This window comes from Montipora capricornis, chromosome 4 (genome assembly GCF_036669925.1).
Source record: "Montipora capricornis isolate CH-2021 chromosome 4, ASM3666992v2, whole genome shotgun sequence".
NCBI lineage: Eukaryota > Metazoa > Cnidaria > Anthozoa > Scleractinia > Acroporidae > Montipora > Montipora capricornis.
In genome coordinates, this window is record NC_090886.1 from 19,950,834 (window position 1) to 19,970,833 (window position 20,000).

The window sequence follows — 20,000 nt, forward strand, 5'->3', positions numbered from 1 at the left end:
GAGCCTAGCGAAGGCATCTGGATGGTTTTTATGGCAAAACATGGCAATAGTAAACGATATTCATGGGCAAAATTATAAAGGTGCGCTTCTGATTCTGTTGCGTAAATATCATTACTACGTGGCTACATTTCTATAACTTCGGCCGTTCACTTGTTTTCTACTCATGAGCTATTGACCCGTAGTAAGTAAGACAAAGCGAGTATAAAAATGTGCACAAGCTTTGGGATTATCGCGGAATCAATGCAATAGTCAATAACCCACGAGGCACAGGGTATCTCACAATAGCACACCTGACCCGCCCCCTTCCTTGAGAGTATTTTTTTTTCTTGTTCTTCTTCTTATTATTTTGTTTGATGTTTCATAAAACTATGTGGCAGTCAGCAGAGAAAGAAATTCCTAACAATCTTCTACTAGCACTTGGTGTATGCGACGAGCCTGCTTTTCCAAACACCTCATTGCATGCACCCTACGCGAACCTACCAATCAATAGTGCCTTACGGTTCATGAAAGGGATCAAGACCTGCTCCGGATCAACGTTTGCTGAAGAGCGCTGTTCAGATCTCGCTGCCGATGATTGCTATGCATTAGTTGAGAGATTTGAGGTAAAGAAGACTCTTTCAGGCTTCATTGTTTGATTAATGAGATATGAAGAGAAACGACAAATGGCTATTGTTGATACTCCTGTCCCTTTTAATTACGCATTATCATTTTTGGTTTTCTGGCTGACAAATAAGGTGAACTCCAGATTTTATTTCATGCTTTCCCAACACTTTTCAAGTCTCAGAATTGTTGGAAATGGCGTTTTGGAAGGAAAAGCAGAACTTCGGGTGTTTGGGGAGGTGGGGGAGGGGAGGAAATGACCCCGGACCCACTTAATTAACAGCTCACGCCAGCGTTACTCGCCCTCCATGACACCGATGGCGTTGAAAGTTAATTGTTAGTTTTCAGCCATGTTTTTCAACGAAAACAAAAGAAAACGTTTGCATAATAATAGGGTTGAATTCCCGGAGGATTTGGTCAGGGCTCCAACATGGCCGCCGTTTCTTTGTTTAGGGGCTCCAACATGGCGGCCGTCATGTGAAAACCGAGAATAAGATGAACAACCCCCCTTCAGAACCGCCCTTCCCTGGGAAACGCTCTTCCTTTACCTCCGCTTGGCAATAAAAATTAAGAAATACCAAAAGCCCATCAACAGAAGCGTAACTTATTTTTACCACATGGTCTTTGTAGAACGAGTTACCCTGTTAGATTCAGTAAGATTGAGTTTCTCCGCGAAGATTGTCATGTCTAGTGTGGCAAAACTTTGACGTTGAAACTGACAGTTTGTAATCTAAAATAGGGCCTGGGCCCCATTTCTCGAACATCCCGAAACTTTTCGGGTGTGACAATTACCTCTGTACCTTAAGAACGGAGAGGTTTAAAGAGAAAACTTCACAATCATCTTTTTTATAATCTTGAAAACATGTTTTTAAAAAATACTAGCTTATCAAAACAAGCGGATGACAGTTTCGTAAATGGCTTTTCGGGACCGAAAAGTTATCGGGACTTTCGAGACACGGGACCCCGGTCAATGAAAGCGTAAATGCTGCAGGGCGCTGCATGCCCTTTGGGAAACTACATCTCTCTGTTCTGTAAAATTATTCAGTTATTGTAAAGGCTTTAAAACATATAGTCAATAATGAAACACAAACTTATAAATCAGTCCTTTTATGGGAATGAATGAGCCCAACAAATTGACCTGCTCCCAATTGAGTTGTTTTTCATAGTTCATTTGGTAGAGCATTGAATCAGCATCGCAGAGGTAACGGGTTCGAATCCCATTGAAGCTACCTGAATTTTTCAGGTGTGTATAAAGTGACAATTGCTAAAATTGCCCAGTTAAGTGCAAGGGTCACTTCTACCTTTCGCAAAAAAAAAACACCTGACCACAGGTACAGCCAGCCTGTCTAAGAAATTTTTGAGGAGGATAGTTTGTCTTGTTGAAAAACCTAAAAAAATCTACACTGTTGGTCAATGAGATATTTTGCAACTAATGCAAGGCACTCACGAACACTTTATTGAGAAATGTGACACCGCACAAATACTACAGCAATAAAGGAAACCTTCACTGATAGTTACTCAAAAATATTCTGTACAAAAATTACCTGTTGAACACAGCAAGTTAAAGAAGTATTTTATAATACTCAGTGAACTCATTAGCTGTATGATCTACTTTAATTCCACAAAGAAATAAAGATTACAATGATTAATGCATGCTTCTATTAAAGCAAGGTGTACGTGTACATAAACTTTGTATTTCTTATATTACAAACATTATACTGCTACCTGCTATTTGCTTGGTTAAAAGCAGAGGTATTTTAACCAAATTTAAAACACCTGCATGTGAAAATTACATTTTTCCAAGGCAGTAGTTGCACAAAGGAATTATAACCTGATTTGTATCTGATAACTATTAATTTTAGTAAAATAAGCCATTTTTGAAAATACCACAATACTTTTGTTTGCCCCTACAAATTTTGCATAAGCATTGTTTCCAGTTTCTCTTGGGACTTACAATGGCACCAAGAGAGAATAAAAACAATGCTTATGCAAAATTTGGAGGGACAAAAGAGTATTATGGTATATTCACTCCACTTATAATTGTCCCAAATTTCACTCACCGACAGCTCATAAAATTACCAGTATGTATACACTTCAATACTATTACTAAACTACTATCAGTTATCATGCGAACGGGCTCTTGAGTATGTGGCGCCTGATGGCACTCATAAATGGCTAACTCAAGGTGCTAGTCAATACTGCAAAATGCAAAATGACAGCACACGCTCAGGATAATCATGGACTCTCAGTCTCTGCCAATGCACAAATAAATCTGTCCCCAAACCGGACTGACATTTTCTTCTTTTGCAGGCATTGGTCCTTGGTCCACTTCGAAATTCCAAAGAGCAGCTCTGATTTAGGAGTAGTGACAGCAGATTATTGTATGGAACCTACAGTACGTATGACACTATCCTTACATTACAAGACACACAATCACACAGCCAAAAGAGAAGGGAAAAGTACTTCTGTGAAGGTTTCCTCCCACATTTCACAACCCAGCATTCCAGACTCAATATCAAGTTCTTTGAAATCCTTAGGAAAATCTTTTAAGTTCAAGATGTCATCCAAAGAAGATTCAAATGCATCACATCCCATTCCGACCATATCTTCTAATTTCAAGTCACTGCCGCTGGATTGTGGCACTGCCTCTTCATCTGTGTCACAGATTTTTTCTTCGGTGACTGAGAAGGAAGCATGTTGGCAACAGGGTGAACTGGAGCTGTCTTCTTGTTTTGGTCGAATGAAAGATTCTTCTGTGTCATCAAGAAAGCTAAAATCCACGTCAGTCTGCAAGAGTTTCAAGAGCAAAGTTAAACAGTCATGCAAAAAAAAAGTTTGTGCTCTTATTACAATTTGTGCTACTAAGAACTTTTGGTGACATTTTATATGCTTTCAAACATAACACACCCACACATGGGATTGACTGAGTTCCACCACAGATGAAAGATTTCCCACCAATTAGGTGTCAGCTTAAGTTTCAAGAAAGCTATCATAACTGCAACAGTGGGACTTGAGATTTAGTAAAAAGAGGCAACATCAAATTCCCCAAGAAACAACTGGTGGATTTTTAGGAAAAATGTCTCAAACTACTGAGTTTAAACACCTGAAATAAAATATATTTTCAGGTGATACTTAAGATGCAAATTTGTCTCACTCCTACTGACAATTCAACTGACATTTGAAAAATTCCATCATAACAGTTATGATACCTGGCAACATTATAAATGGAGTATGAAGTTTCTCTGTTGTAAGGATTAGGAAAATTGCAACACAGGGGAGACTGTTGGTTTTTTCTTTAAACTGACAACTAAGGTTTTAGTGTGATAATCCTACACAGCAATACATTGATACACTATATCTTATTACAGGAAGTTTTTCTCTTGGATTTCACCAAAATTACATGTAGATCTACAAGTGGAATAGAGGAGTTTCCTGCCTTTTAACCGAGTGCAAGTGTAAAAAGAGTTTTTTGTTACAACCAAAACATACTGTAAACAATCATCCTATTCTTTGGAGATTTTTTTGCATTTACCTGTTGTTGATTGTCATCCACATCGTGATCAGAGAAAGAAACAGAATCAGGCGTTCCTGCTGCTGAGAAACTGAGAGTGATGCATACTCATTATATTCTGCTTCTTTCTTGATCACAACTGGATTGTTTGGTTGGGAGGCTGATGAAACTTTAGAGGTGGGTGCAATTGAATGGCTGACTGGTTCTGGCGAAACTGGAGGAGTGAGGCCAAGACGAACTCTCAACTCTGAATTCTCAACTGCTACAGCTTCAGAGTGTTTCCTTAGGCTTTCATTGTCGAGTCGAAGGGCTTTGTTCTGAAAATATGGATCAGCATTAAAAATGACGTCTTTGTACCCCGATATTGCATGCATTTTAAATACCCAACCAAATCTTGGAATAGAATCTAACATATTACATTTAGCAAAATTATATGGGGCTCGGATATTTTTTCTCATTTTTCACGACAATAAATAATGTCTTTCTTCTCTCCTTTAACACCGATGGTCATAGTGTACTCACAGACGAAACCGAAAACGAGAAAAAACACGATAAATAATTAAAATTACACCACTATAAACAAAGACACAACTTAAATAAGCTTAAGCCGAAACTAGTACAAAATGAAAGAGCAATCGAAAAGACAGACTTTCAATCATACCAAATAACCACTAAGGTCTTAAACAATGAATTTGAAAATTTTATTCTTAGAAAGAAATATTTTCTCGTTCACTCGCTGTTCTTAAATGATAGTTGAAGTTCTTGCTTCGCTGACAGGAAGAGGAATTTACTTTTGTATTCGATCAGTTTAATGCTAAGAACATAGCCACAATTGTATCAAATAGGTAACACCAAAAGGACATTGATCTATTAAAAGTAATTTAAAAATCTAACTTAAGAACAAATAGCAAGGTATAGCATACAGTATTAACACTTAGAATACCTCCTTTTCCAGGTGAGCCACCATTTCTTCGAGTTCCGTCATTCTCGCTTTCTTTCTATCACGCGCTGTTTGGGCAGCCACACGATTCTTTAATTTTCTGAATAAAACAACGAGGATAAATTAAACAGAGCGAAGAGCAGCCATCCGAAAGAGGATATCAGACTTTGAAACAGTGAAACCAACAAGATCTTTTGTCGTGGACAAACCTTCGAAGTGCTCTTTCCTCCGCCGATAGGTTATCCAGACGTTTTCTTTTTCGGGGCTGTCCATCTGTCGTTGAATTGTTTAACACAAGTGAATTTATTACGGCTTCTCTGTCAATGGTTTTCGACTCCATTTTATGTCTCAAACAACCTTCCGTGCACCTCTGTTACTGTAGACCTCTTTATCACTGTTTCAGGAACTGGACACGAAATTTACAGAAAGACTTTCATCATACTTCCAAATATGGAGATACATTTTGTAAATACAAAGTTACTTAGCCAATCGGAGGCTGCCACGAGCCAACATTAGAAAACAAACAAAAGACCTGAATTTAATTTATGTTGACCATTTCTGATGAAACATTTGCTGTTAACTGCATGACTTTCGTTTGTTTTTCTAAGAGGTCGTTTTACGCAAGTACCCAGAAAAATCACGAAGAGAAACTTGCCTCTCGATAAAAACATGTAAAAAGTGTAAGAAATCGGCATTTTGAATCTCAGGTTTGCAGGTTAAATTGCACAGTCGCAACGGGGAAGTACTTTGTCTTTATTCACTTTATTGAGAAAAAAAAATCCCAAAATCATACCGGATGTTGCAACGGCGGTCACAGCATAACTTACATCATACCTTATTATAGGAAATTAACAGCGCACTTTATTAACGCGATTTTACAAAATTCGCGTTTATTTAATGTATAATGTCGATGTAAGTTTAATGCACGCTATTTTACAACATTGTTATTTTAAAGCACCTTTATTTCATTACAAAACCTTATTAGTTCCTCACTAGATCCATTTGAGCAATCCTAAAAGCTAACTACTGTAAATGCTTCTTTTTCTCCATGAGACATATGCATGTTAATTATGCATGTTGAGATTTTGCAAGTGCATACGCAAATTCGTGTTACTGCAACAAACTGAGGCTTTGAAAGATCTTTTGAAGTGATAGGGTCTAGTTAGGCTTCAAAACAAAATTTTTGCCTGTAAAAAAAACTTAGAAACATCCGTGGACTTGTCTTCGAAGGTTTTATTCACGAAAGCCAAAACGCAGTTTGGCGTTCAGAAATGTAAAGTGCGAGTTCGCAGAATTATGAAAATCGCAGTGAGTAAAGCAAGATGCTTATCGAAAAATTCACGTTAATTTAATGCATGTGAACCTAACTTTTGAAAACTTCGCTTTAATTTAGTGAAACCTAAATTTTCATCGCGTTGTCAAAGTGCATTGTTAATTTCCAATAATAAGGTAGTTCCCAAATAGTACACCCGCTGTACAAGTCGCCGTGATTGAAAAAAAATGCTCTTGTTACCTGATTCAAAGATCTGGAAATATAATAAATATCTTACCCACTTCGTTTTCTCGAGCCAAACGGTCTTTAAGCGTGCGTTCCTTTGGGATGATCCGAAAAAGGATCACTTGGATCATGGTGCATCAAAGGAACCGAAAAATCCTTTCCCAGAGTGGAATAATCGATTCCTTTGAGCACCGTGATCTAAGCGATCATGGTTATTTTTTTCGGATTATCACAAAGGAACGCACCCTAAGTTAACATACCTTGTTTTTTTCAATTTATCACTCGCAAAGTTAAACACGAAAATGCCCGCTGTAAATAGGAGATACTCTAATAGTATTAACTTTGATTGCATTCACGTGATACGACGGTCATGTTGGTGCCAAAACAAGAGTCAAATTCCCAAAAGACTATGTTCTTTCCACCAACATGGCGGCCGTGACGTCATGTGCAATCAAAGAAATATTGACCAATCACAAGCAACGATACAAAATACGAAAAATTTTCAATTGACTCCATCTTGTGATTTTCGTTACTGAAGGAGACGAAGTTCATATATCGTGACCAAGAAAGGTACAAAAAGTGTGGTATGCCTCGTAAAGGTAAATGTTGAAGAAAAGCATGTTCCAATGTAATGTTCACATACAAGCACCGTACAGAAATGACGCATTCCCGCTGAAGTCCACTGTCCTATTGATGTGTCCTACAGTGTTTTCACTAAGAAAAATGCACATTCCACTACATCTTCACAAGATCGGTTTATTAAGAAATGTAAGCTTTTAACTCTGCCGTCAAAGCGCCATCTTGTGGCACTGGTTACAAAGAAAGTGTTTGTATCTGATAAGAAATTGTTCCAGAACCCCTTATTTTTGCTTTTTATGGTGCTGCCATCCTGAATAAGAATTGTGCTTTGTTTTGGTTGTTTTCATGTGTCAGAACAAAAGGGCAACCATGAAACATTGTTGGAATTGTGCAAAGAAATGTGTAAGGCATTAACTTGACAGTGCTCTGAAAGAGGCTTTTTGCCACAAGGAAATAGGGTTCCATAAAACACTGGGCAACCATCGGTTTGTTTAGCTGGTGTAGGACTTTGACCTTCTTTACATGTATATCCATTTACCACAGGGAAAGTAAAAGGACATCATACTTTCACAAGTGAAAAGTCCATACTGGACACTATCCAGAGGCAAATCAGCAGACAGCAAGAATCAACAAGCCAACCTAACAGTGAGGTGATGATATGAAACCTGCATGTGGTGTATGTCTTGCTTTGTCGTGCCAAACAAATATTTTGGAATAAATAGAGAGTTGAATAATTTGACAATTTAGTGATTTTTGACTGATGGAGCGGTGTCGCCTGTTTCAGGTAACAGATTTTCGCTATGTTTCTAAAATTATCTCCAGACTCGTTTGAGTCTGAAGGATAGTTAGAGCTTTTAGTTGAGCGCTTTGCAAAGTTTTAACAGCTCGGTGGTATTTTGTGCCATTAACCGCTGTTAGGGAAAAAGAAAACAAATAACTAGGCACAAAAAAATAATGATATTGCTATGGTGTGAACAACTGCACATGATTATAATAATAATAATAAGAATTAGCTCTTAACCAACCATAAAACTCCTTTACGTTTACTTGTAAATGAAGAGTAATTTTGTCTCAGTTGTGTAAAGGGGACAGTACCGTGTGCCAAGGAAACTTGGGTTGCTGGTTTGCACATTGTGCATACACTTTACACAGTTCAATTTTTTTTTCCTTTAATATTTTGAACCAAAATTTGTGACAGGCCAATGTAAATGATGGATCATCCACTGAAGAAGACACAAGTAAACATGTGATTTCCACAGCAGCATCAGGGTCTGCACAACAAATTCTAGATAAATCTGTGTCATTGGATGTGGAACAGAGGAATTTTGGTGGAAATGAAAAAGGCAATGTAGCTGAAAGTATTCCTGATGAAAAGGTCACTGCAAAGTCTGAGAAAATTCCCTATAAAGATGACCTATCACCAATGCAGCATTTCAATGATAAGGAAATTACAAAATCAGACATGAAGAATGTGAAAAGCAAATCAGCAAATCAGTCTGTCAGTTCTGGTCTGCTGAGATGGGACAATAAGCAACCAGCTCAAATTAAAGGGAGAAAAAAGAAAGAGTAAGTAGTCTTTGTCGCTGCAATATTATAATTACCTGACTCACTTTTCAGTTATAATCCAGGTCAATATACTGTAGCAGAACATGATTTCCTTAAGGAAGTCAAAGGTATACATCACATGATTATAATGTTGGTTTCATGTTTTAAGTTGTCCCCACATTATTGGTAGTTTCATTTTTAATTATAAGATAATTAGGATAGTACACACACTCTCATTGGTCAATACAGTAGCTGTGTTTAGATGAGAGTATGTAAGCATGGCTGTGACATCACACAAATTTTGATTGGTTATGTGTTGTCAGACATGCATTTTGATTGGCTGGTAGGAAATATAAGCGTGTATTAAGAAAATCTGTTTCAATCAAGAAGTAAAAAAAAGCAGCATTTTCCTTCATTTGTTGAATTATTTTTGAGGAATATTCTCCCATCTCCCCCTCATGTTTAGATTCATGAGGCTATGTAAATATTAGGAATATTAGAAGAAGCAAGCCAAGAGTTTTATGGTATTTTCTGAAGTGGCCTATTGACCATAACGTGGATGTTTAAGACATAAGGGTGAAGTGATGATACTCGCACTTAACTGGACAATTTAAGCAATTTTCTCTTATAGACACCTGAAACATTCTGTACCCTGCGCTTCAAGTATATACATTATTTTATTTTATCGAGTCCTTTCATGGGAACACATGAGCCCAGCAAATTGACCTACTCCCAACTGAGTGGCTTCTTAGCTCAGTTGGTCGAGCATTGCACCAGCATCTCAGGCGTCATGGATTCGAATCCCATTGAACAGTACATACGTAAATTGTCGAGTTAAGTGCAAGGATCACTTCATCCTAAGCTTACATTTTAAATTATTGTCACAGACCAGACAATGGACTCTGGAGAACAGATTTTAATCTCTTACAGCTTATTAGCATTAGCTTACAGCTACAGCTTACAGTATTTACAGTAATGTCAAGAGTGTTGTTTTCTTAAATATAACTACATGTATCGCTGAGGTGTGTTCATTTTGGTTTGTTCAAGGGAGGATTTTTAGAAGACGGATGGAGGGATGCTGAATAATGCTGTTTGTCTTTAAACACTGTTAAAGGACAAGTTACTGAAGTTGTAGCATACATGTTTCAGGGACATTATCTACACAACAAAACGATAAAAAGAAAAAATAAAGACAAGTTTTAATTATAATTTTTGTAGCCATAATTTTTAAAGTTAGCTAATTAGAATTTGTTATTTCAGGAAAAAGAGGGAAGATAAGGAATCCCGTCAGACGGAGGTGTCTGAATATTTTGCTGTTAGGAGAAGTAGCAGGAAATGTAAATCAGCTGTAGAGGTAGGAATTCATTTTGACAAAGGTGCCTAGGGTATAGCTGAATCATAAACTAACCCCAAGATAAAAAGTCAGCCAAACTGATATGTTAAGAGTATGGAGTTATATCTCCACCAAAATTCAACATCGGAATTTGACATCTAAATTTCAAATTTGAGTCTTGATTTGCATATTTGGCATCACAGTTTTATATCCAACATTGAAGTTTTGAATTTGACTTGAAAGGTTTAAATTCTGCATTTCACATTTGACTTTCAAGTTTCAAATTCAACTTTTAAGTTGAACTTCACACATAAATGACTTGAATGATGATGATGTCGTATCCTTGGTAACGGTAACCACTGATGTAGTTGACTGAGGGCTTGCAAGGCTTGGTGGTAAAGAAGTCAGGACTGGATTCTCATTTCTTTTGAGTGGTTTGGTAGGCTGCGTACGGCCTGATCTTAGGTTATACGGTATAGGCTCCAACATAGGCAACAGCACCAGGAATACCAATGGTCTTCTCTACTCTCCGCCACCTCTGTCAAACTTCTTACGTAAACCGTCTCATCTATTCATTATAGTGTCTCCATTAGTTAGCACCAAAGCTTGATTCTCTGCTATGTCACGGCTATGTCACGCCGCAGAGAAAACGTTTAAGTTCTAATCAGAAGAAAGCCAACAACACGTTGAATTAGGAAGGACACGACCAGTTGTGTTTATTGGGGACGAGAAAAAGCTAACATACAAGAAATAAAGTAGTGGCGGAGAAAAAACGAATTACATCACTGTAAACTACGAGATTAAACGTAAACAGCATACTAGAAAAATTAAGCTCGGCAAGGTGCGAGCGGTAAAACTGGCTGTGTCGAGTGACTAACGCGAGAGGCGACAAGGCTTAAATACCGAGATGTGGCGTAAAATCCCTAGAGGATCAAACTGCGGCCATAAATGCAAATTCCGAACATAAACACATTTCTCTGCTATGTCACTGCGTTCCGCCGCGGAGAAAACGTTTTAAGTTCTAATCAGCAGAAAGGCAACAACACGTTGAAATAGGAAGGACACGACCAGTTGTGTCGAGAAAAACAAAGAACGAGAGCGAGCGCGCGTAACTCAGAGACCTATGCGCGAAGTAGCAAGAAGCTGTCGTCGGAGATTTTCACGGCAATATAATTCCTTGGCAGAGTCATATTTCCACCTGCCGTGGTTTTTAATGACGTGATCGGCAACTCCGCTATTAAGCGCAGCCGAAGCGCCCCCTATCCTAAGCGAGTGCAAACCTATACCCGACGTATCAACACCGATGGCCCGAAACTTAGCCAAAACGACTTCCCTCGCCCTGGTGTAAGACAAAATCGTACCGGAACGAAGGGAATAACCCTTGGAAGAGGAAAAACTAAGGTTTTGAAAGACAAACTCAACCGAATCAAGATTACGCTTAGCCAGCGCGGCATAACGGAGCAGCATAGCGCAGGGGCATGTGGGGGTACCAGTACTAGCGATAACTAAAGTACACCCTTTACCCAATTGATCAACTTTGCTTTTGGAAACGTAGAGCTCAATATGATCTTGAAAGAAAGAAATGTCAGACCACCTAAGACGACTTAACTCGTCAAAGCGCAAAAAACCAGCAAAAGCAAGCAAACAAAAACAAACGTCTCTGATATCCCCGAGGGATGCTGAGGGCGTAGCAAATCTATTAACTAACGCGACTAAATGCTCAGGCAAAATGGGTACCCTATTCAACTTAGACGGTTTCGAAGCAACGTGCTTACAACCTTCTAGAATAGCCAGAAGAAAAGCTGATTTACAAGGATTCGAGACCCCGCAAGCATTATGAAAAAAGCTTATACTGTAGAACGCGTGCTGAACGGAGGAACATGAAGACCCTCATTGAACTAACGAAATTAAATACAAGGCTACGTGTTCCTCTTGAGCCGGGAAGTAAATAACCTCTGGGAAACCACTAGCCCAAGATTTCCAACGTTTGAAACAACCGTGGTAGGTCTTGAACGTGCTAGGATCCTTGCTGTGGGCAAGAACCGCTGGAATGTGCGTACGCAGGCTCTCCAAAGCGTGATACCCTGGAACTTGTAAACAAATAAAGGAAAAAATAAGGAAATGAGAAAAAAATGGTAGACGTGGAATACCGATTGCAATTTATTAAGTGTGGACAGCCAATAACGCGTACATCCTAAGTATAGGCAATAACAACAATATATGGAGAAAACAAAAACCCCTAAAATCCGTACAACGTTGCCAACAAAGGCCATACGTTTACAAAAGATAAGCAAACACGCTCTAGAGCGACCGTCAATAAGGCACTAGCCTGTAAAAAAAAAACTATGAAAAAAACGAACTGGAATAAACCGAAAAAGGACACGCGCTATAAAGCGCTAAATTTCGTACGTGAACCGCTATAAAGCGACAAGGGACACACGAACCGCTATAAAGCGCTACACAGCGTAGGTGAACCGCTATAAAGCAACGAGAGTCGTCCGTGAACCGCTAAAAGCGCTACATGGAATAGCGCGAAAAGCTCTGCAATAAAGTACCAATGCTTGAATCCAAATAAATAACAAGTACAGGAGCGCGAAAACCGCAAGCGCTCAAAATAGTAGGGAACCCCAAGTGGGAATCGTCAAAAATACCTGACGGGTCAGAAAATTCTATGATTCGGGAAACTGAATCCCGAGGGTGACCTGGAGGAAAGAGGTAAGGCCAAAAACTAGCAGAAGGCCATTTGGGGGCGATAAGCGTACCGCGCGCGTGAGACGTTTCCAAATGCGCTAACGCACGCGCGACAAGAAAGACTGGAGGAACCAAATAGTTGTTAACGCCGCCCCAACTGGCACTAAAAGCGTCCACGCCTTCGCAACCGGGACACCAGAACTTAGAGTAAAAACGCTCGCACTTAGCGGAAAGATAGGATGCGAAACGATCGACGTCAAAAGGACCGTTGGAAGAAAATAGTGGAAACAGCCCAATCATCATAATCGGGGCTGACCGAATCCGCGTAAGAGTTGAGTGAGCGTGGGATCCACTCAACTTCAAGTGAAATATCATGTGCGGCACAATAGGCGAAAATTTCGAGAGCTAAAGCATGCAAACGAAGGCTGTTGCTGCCCTTGGCGGAAATAGACGCCGCGTTCTTACTATCCGTAAAGACCTTGACCACTTTGCCCGTAAGGGAAGCCCGAAACGATTTCAGGCCGTAAAGAATGGCTAACAATTCCCTGGCGTTACTATCTAAACCGGACTCCAAAGAGGAAAACGCTTGAAAGAAAAGATCGAACTCCTCGCTATCAACGCGGAAGGCACACCCACCGCAGGCGAAACTGCTGGCGTCGGAAAACACGAGAGTCACGGGAAGCGAATATCTGGTGAGAGACCTCCCATTGAGTCTGGCACAGTTAGAAAGCCAGAAATCAATTTCCTGAAGGCATTCGGAGAAAAACTGATAGGACCTAAAATCCAAAGAACAATCCCACATGGACATAAGGAGTGCAATGTTACCAAAACCCGCGGTGAGGGAAATAATTTGCCCTGTAACAGAGGCAACCGCGCGTGGGGTAACGGAGCGAGACCCAGATTTTAATGATAGGAGTGCCCTAAGCAACTTGACAATGCGGCGATGAGGAATAAATATGCGGCCACGCGACAGATCCCAGACAATGCCCAACCATTCTAAAACCTGGGTAGGAACCCAAATAGATTTCTCCTCATTGGCGACCACGCCCGCATTGGCCCAATCGGATCTAACAGCTGAAGCAGTACTCTGAGCTACCGAAAAATCATGGAGGCATCCGGCGCCGTCGTCTAAATACAAGACCAAGGGTATGCCCCGGGAGCGCCAATGCTTAACTAACGACCTAAAAACCTTTGTGAACACGTAAGGCGCTGACGAGAGACCGAACGGGAGCACGGCGAAAACAAAAAACCTGGGCTCTACAGAGCTACCGAGGGGCCACTGAAAGCCTAATAATGTTTGAGATTCCTCATGAATGCTTACGTGGTGATACCCAGACTTCATATCGAATTTAAACATATAACCTGGCGAGTGTACGTAATTAAGAAAAGTCCTACTATCCTCCATTTTAAACTTAACTTTGGGAATAAACTTATTGACGTGACGGAGGTCGAGAATAAGCCGGCACTTTCCCACAGAGCTAACGGATACCGTTAAAGGATTGACAACCGTGGGAGGCGTAAAATCTTCAATAACAGAACCCGCAAGCAGCAGATCAGAAATAGCACTGTCAACAAAACTGGCGTGATCTAAGGCAGACCTATTGTTACAGAAAAACGCTCTAGGAGGCCATGAAAGAAAAGGAATGCGACACCCGAAACGGATGATATAAAGAACCCAAGGGGAGGAACCGATGCTAACCCAAAAATCAACCTTGCTCCTGAGCCTATCCTTATAAATTATGGGCGCTGACCCCTGCTTATACTCAAAACCACGAGAGGACAAAAATTGTTCGTATTCAGAGTCGAAACAGTACTTATCTTGTGAGAGTAAGTCAGCAAACTCCTCCTCCACACGGGCGTTGACATCACCCTCCTTCGGGCCAGAATGCGAAGCTGAATAGTGAACGCCTAGAGCGCCGGAAGCCTCCTGCTGTAAAGACGCCATAAACAAATTTTCAGGAACGGTTAACGGCGCCTGTGGAACTAGCTGGCAGCTGGCTAGATGAGCAGCCGACGTGAAACCTTGCGAGACGAACCGGGCACTCCTTCCACCAGTGGCCTGAAGAACCGCAGTATCGACAAGGCCCTCGGGTGAATTCACGGTTACTGGTGAAACTGTGTTGGTTTGTCGAAGAGGAAGCGAACGGCTGTGAAAATTGCCAAGAACGCTGGCTCCCGTAGAAGTGTCTTGAGTAAGGGGAGAAGAAAGGTTGAGATTGACGATTTCGGACCGCACATCTCTCAACATTACGCTTCTTTCTTTGTCGAACTTGATCTCTCAGAGCCTGCCTCTCTGCAGCGCGAATTCTCTTGTCGTCGTCCTCGTCAACGAGACGGGATTAGATTCGTAGTGTTTAACGGTCAACCAACCGGCCTCGGACGAATCCGCGATCCGTATCTTACGGTTACGTTCCTGTAATAGTTCTACGGTTTCGTTAAGAATTGAAAACGCCTCAGACTCGGGAGGTAGATCGGCCAAATGATCCTTAAGTGAAACAAGCTTGGCTAACACTTGACCGTTAAATTTAAAATTACGTTCGTTGCCGGTGTGATTAAACTTGATCTCCGACTGTTCCTTCAAAGAATTAGAAGCAGAAAGGGCGGCTGAGGCAACCTCTTGCGATTTCTGTACCTCGGACGAAATAACTGATTTGTGAAGGGCGAGCTGACTAACAACGAAATCTTTGAAACTATCAAGATCTTGCTTTGTAACAGGCTCGTCTCCCATACTACAAAATTAAGCTCGGCAAGGTGCGAGCGGTAAAACTGGCTGTGTCGAGTGACTAACGCGAGAGGCGACAAGGCTTAAATACCGAGATGTGGCGTAAAATCCCTAGAGGATCAAACTGCGGGCATAAATGCAAATTCCGAACATAAACACATTAATAATGAGCAGTCCGGGTAAATGATCTTAAAAGCCCTTTTTTGAATTGATTCAATCCTATGACAGAGGTACTCAGGGATATCTTGCCAAACTTGGTCGGTATATTCTAGGATAAACCTAAACCTAACACAGTCTACATTGACACTACTCCTGCAGACATTCAATAAGTCGGATGTGCTCTCACCGCTCGTTTCAGAAATGGTAAGGCATAGAGTCTCTTAGATGCCTTGGTAACAAGGTAATCTTTTTGATGATTCCATTTGAGTTCTTCGCTGATAACTACACCTAAGAACTTTCACGAGGAAACGCGCTCAATTTGACAATTGCCCGCACATAACGATCTCATTACGATGTTTGAATTTTTCATAAAGTTCACCAGCATTTCTTCACATTTTTTGGGTCAAGTTTCATACTATGGTTAACACAGTACAGTATTTGAAAATGTCCCGAATCGCTGGATCTAGCAAACTGATTGTATTACGTGGGTAGACTTAATTCAAAAGGGCGAACTTGAAGTTCCTTCGTACGTAACAGAACAACTTATCAGCTGTTGCGGAAAGTTTAAATAACGTTCCCTTTCCGAAGGAAAAGGAAAGAGTTTTGCCAGAGTACATGTACTTATATATCGCAAAGTTGAATACAGTCAGCAACGATGGAGCTTTGTGTTAACTCGTTCTTTCAACTAGACATGCATTGAGCAGGAACTGTTATACATTTTCATTGGATAGGATTGTTTTCTTGTCTTTTTCTAAGTGGAACGATCTGAGTCCTTTGTTGAAAGAATTGACTATGCAGGAACGATCTGACCTTGAACTAGAGACCGTATTTTGCCATCCTTCCCTTGAAGGTGCGTGTGGATACTCTAAGGAGTTGAGCTATGACGCCAACTTGAAAACCCTGTTCCGTAAGCAAAGGTACTGGTACCCTCTTACGTTAAAGGTAGGTCACCCGATTCCCAGAAAATACCCGATGAGCTGAATGATGGAAAGAGAGAGGGAGGCTCAGAATGTCTAACAATTTTGTCAAGTTCCTGAAGTCCGCTATTAATGTTCACTCGTGTTCGAGCCACATAATCTAGTCTTAGAACTACTCAATCAATGTCGAAGGGATAAAAGGGAAAGTACTGTTAATGTGTCTTCCAGTCTCTTCAATATTTCAGCCGCCATTCCTAAATTTCAGAGCCTCGCGAGCCCTCAGTCAACTACATCAGTGGTTACCGTTACCAAGGATGTGAAATTGAAGGTCAAGTCATTCATACGTGAAGTTCAATTCAAAAGTTGCAAGTTGAATTTGAAACTTGAAAGTCAAATGTGAAATGCAGAATTTTCCACTTCAATGTCAAATTCAAAACTTCAATCTTGGATATACATTGTAAAACTTTGATCTTAAGGACGTTCGCGCCCAAAATGTTCCCACGTACAGATTTTTTTTAAAACTTGCCACGCAGAAACTTGCCAAAAAGGCAAAAAAATGGGGGGTCACCGTGCTCGTTTTCGAGATCATGAGGTGCACTTTTAGAAGATTGCGTTACTTTAAGACGATTTTAGCTTACAATTGTCAGCAATAAAAAAGCTACATTAGGGAAATTTAGATCCGGTAAACGTACTCAATTCAGCATAGGTAATATAACTAAATTAACCTTTGCAGCTGATGTCTTTTTCTGAGGTGAAATAGACCTTGAAAAACGATACATAGTAGTCTAAGAAAGAAAACTTCAGTCGCACGAGAGCGTAAAAGGCGAAATATTTGTAACTTCTCACGCACAGTTTTTTTTTTGTTTTTTGTTAAAATGGACAAAATCAGAAAAGGAAGTGAGCTACGGAAAGAAAAATAGGGGTCACCGAGCATTCAAGAGAGTAAAATCGCTGCGAAGTTCTCAAAGCGATGGTATATTCGCACTGTCACGTCATTGCGTGACATTTCCGAAAATACGTGGGTCCACAGCTATCCCATGGTGCCATTCACGTTCCATTCTTGTGGAAAATGTTTGCGCCTTTAGCATCGTGTTTACCTTCGTGGTCTGCGATGCATGACATGTGCGTGACATGCGCGAAAAAATTCGCAGTAGCAATGGGCGCGAACGTCCTTAAATATGAAAATCAAGACTCAAATTTGAAACTTGGATGTCAAATTCCGATGTTTAATTTTGGTGGAGATACAACTCCATAATAGAGTTCTCAATAGATTCTTTTGAAAGTGTGTATCTTATAAGGGGTCAAAACGAAGGAGATACACAGTTTACATCGTAAGTATTTTGTGAAGTCACTTTTTACGATCATATCATATCATGTACGTGTTTGGGAAGAAGGATTGGTGTGTTGGCATCAAAGCACTCACCTTCCACTTTAGTCAAGTCCACCCATCCATTACCTTCACAATGGAAATTGCTACTAACAATAAGGTACCCTTCGTTGGAACTGAAAGAGTTGACCAAAGGTCATGAACATGTTTGTGCCGTAACTTAGCTAATGAGAGGGATTGGAGTATTCTTTTGATGACAGCACAAACATCCATGCACTCAAAGCGGTTTGTGATCTCATCAAAAAACTTTACCATAAAACCATACTTCTCATTAGCTCAGTCCTGAGAAAAACAACTGCCAGCTTTGTTAACTTTTATGGTGCATTAAAAGTGGAATTACCAGAAGAAAATGGCAAAATGAATCTGGGATAAGAAACTATAATTTTCTAAAAGAAACAGAAGGTGCCCTTTAAGAAAGACGGGCTTCTTCCAGTCCGGATACCGTGCCTGGTGGGATCTGGAAAGAGTTCACATGGGAGATAGCTCCCATTGTGTGCAGTGCAGTTTCCTTAGCCAGCTCAAGGATTGAGAGGGTGAGACGACAGCTAAAGTGCTTGTTTTATCCCGAGCGATTTTCGACGTCTAACTCTCGCGTGTCATCCACACGTAGAAAAACTCATGGAAGTGTTTACTCTAATTTACTAATGTAGTCGTCAAAATTTACAACACCATGTCCTCACCCAGTTACCCTGAGCGGTGGCATTCTCCAGGGGACTAAGGGCCAAATACGTAGATGATGCAAAGGAGCATGAGAGAGCTTTACTAGGGAGCTTACGAAACGACGACGCTACAAAACAATAGGTTTAGTGAGCAAAAACAATGGCTCTGCCCGTGCGTTTTGCATTTTGGTACATTTCTTTGCCGTCATCTCCAAAATGACGACGTGAAATGACCAAATTCAAGGTTCTTTGGAGGACGTTAGCACATGACGATGAATTTTCAGTTTTCTCTCTACGCTTCCAACTCACTCACACCAGTTTAATTCCTCTACAGGCACTACAGATTTTTAACGCGAAACGACATGAATTAGTTTCGTAGGGATATAAATAACGCGAACTCGTATTTTAAAATGAAGTCGTCGTTGCCGTCGCCGTCCTCGTGTCGTAAGCTCCCTACTATCGATGACGGTAACGGTAACGGCAACGGCAACGAGAACGTCGTCGTGCGTGAAATGTGAATTCGCGTTATTGTTATCATTTCGTGACTATTCCAAGCATTTTAATGAGACAAAGGTGTGGCAAACCATCAAGAACGAGACTAGTATGAACGGCGCTTAGTTTAGGGCAGAAAGAGCTCTCGTTCTCCCCAAATATTGGTCATTTCACGTTGTTGTTTTGCTGACGACGGTAAAGAAATAGACAAAAATGAAAAGATGCACGTGCAGAGCGTGCAAAGCTATTGCTTTTGCTCACTAAAAGCGCTGTTACACTTTGAAATGTTTCGTGCAACTTGTCTCGCAATGTTTTGGCGACATTGTGGCGGAACAAGTTGCACGAAACATTTCACAGTTGACATTCCCTGCAACGGCCAAAATCGTTGCGAGACAAGTTGCACGAAAAGTAGAACTTAATTCTACTTGTGCAACTTGTCCCGCCCGGCATAATGTCGTCAAAACATTGCGAGACAAGTTGCACGAAACATTTCACAGTGTAACAGCGCCTTAAATATGCAAAGTTGTGACGTTCTCGTTGCCGTCGCCGTTGTTTTTGCTAAAGCTCCTTAATATCTCCAATGAATGGAACCAACAGATTTGCTGCACATCACGGCATGCATCTCAATGCATCGGAATGAAAGGGGACGCTCAGGGCTCATCCACTTCTCAAGCAGCTGTGCACCCCTCGTGCTCTAAGGAGGTCTGGCCTGCGTAGCAAGGAGGTATCATTATTGGGTCCATGCTAGAATTGGCGGCTTTACGTGTACATACGCAGCTTGGTTGAGTCGGTCCAGAAGGATACACTTTTATCATGTTTTATGACCTGTCCTCTTGACTTCTGACGTCGTGTTGGTTTACTCTGGTCTGCAATACTTGTGGGAACGCCAAGAACACTCGTGCAAGAGATTTGTCCAAACAATTTGCGGTACGAGTTCCCTGGCTAAGTGGCTTCCTAAGACCAAGAC

The 20,000-nt window shown here is 40.7% G+C and overlaps 2 protein-coding genes across 4 annotated transcripts in view; one reads left to right on the forward strand and one right to left on the reverse strand.

Annotated features, from left to right (window-relative positions):
* Positions 1-2,033: 2,033 nt before the first annotated feature.
* On the reverse strand, positions 2,034-6,984 carry LOC138045731 (X-box-binding protein 1-like). The gene is made up of 5 exons (XM_068892329.1): positions 6,810-6,984; positions 5,261-5,457; positions 5,055-5,151; positions 4,133-4,428; positions 2,034-3,387 (listed from the first exon to the last, which is right to left on the reverse strand). The coding sequence occupies exons 2-5, from the start codon at positions 5,389-5,391 to the stop codon at positions 3,216-3,218; spliced, it is 696 nt and encodes a 231-aa protein (XP_068748430.1). The 5' UTR covers positions 5,392-5,457; positions 6,810-6,984; the 3' UTR covers positions 2,034-3,215.
* A 60-nt stretch (positions 6,985-7,044) lies between these two features.
* Positions 7,045-20,000, forward strand: part of LOC138045736 (histone-lysine N-methyltransferase set-1-like) — a 17,922-nt gene continuing 4,966 nt past the window's right edge. For all 3 annotated transcript variants that reach the window (XM_068892340.1, XM_068892339.1, XM_068892338.1), the window contains exons 1-4: positions 7,045-7,148; positions 7,672-7,778; positions 8,327-8,694; positions 9,934-10,027. In XM_068892340.1, the coding sequence (XP_068748441.1) occupies positions 7,136-7,148; positions 7,672-7,778; positions 8,327-8,694; positions 9,934-10,027 (582 nt within the window). In that variant the 5' untranslated portion in view covers positions 7,045-7,135. The remainder of the gene's footprint in view (positions 7,149-7,671; positions 7,779-8,326; positions 8,695-9,933; positions 10,028-20,000) is intronic.

Excerpts from the sequence above, each read along its gene's own strand:
- LOC138045731 (XM_068892329.1), bottom strand. The coding sequence starts at position 5,391 with ATGGAGTCGAAAACCATTGACAGAGAAGCCGTAATAAATTCACTTGTG. Across the intron at positions 4,429-5,054 it reads TGGCTCACCTGGAAAAGGAG|AACAAAGCCCTTCGACTCGA; the intron begins GTATTCTAAGTG and ends CCATATTTTCAG. Across the intron at positions 3,388-4,132 it reads TGGATGACAATCAACAACAG|ACTGACGTGGATTTTAGCTT; the intron begins GTAAATGCAAAA and ends AAACTCTTGCAG.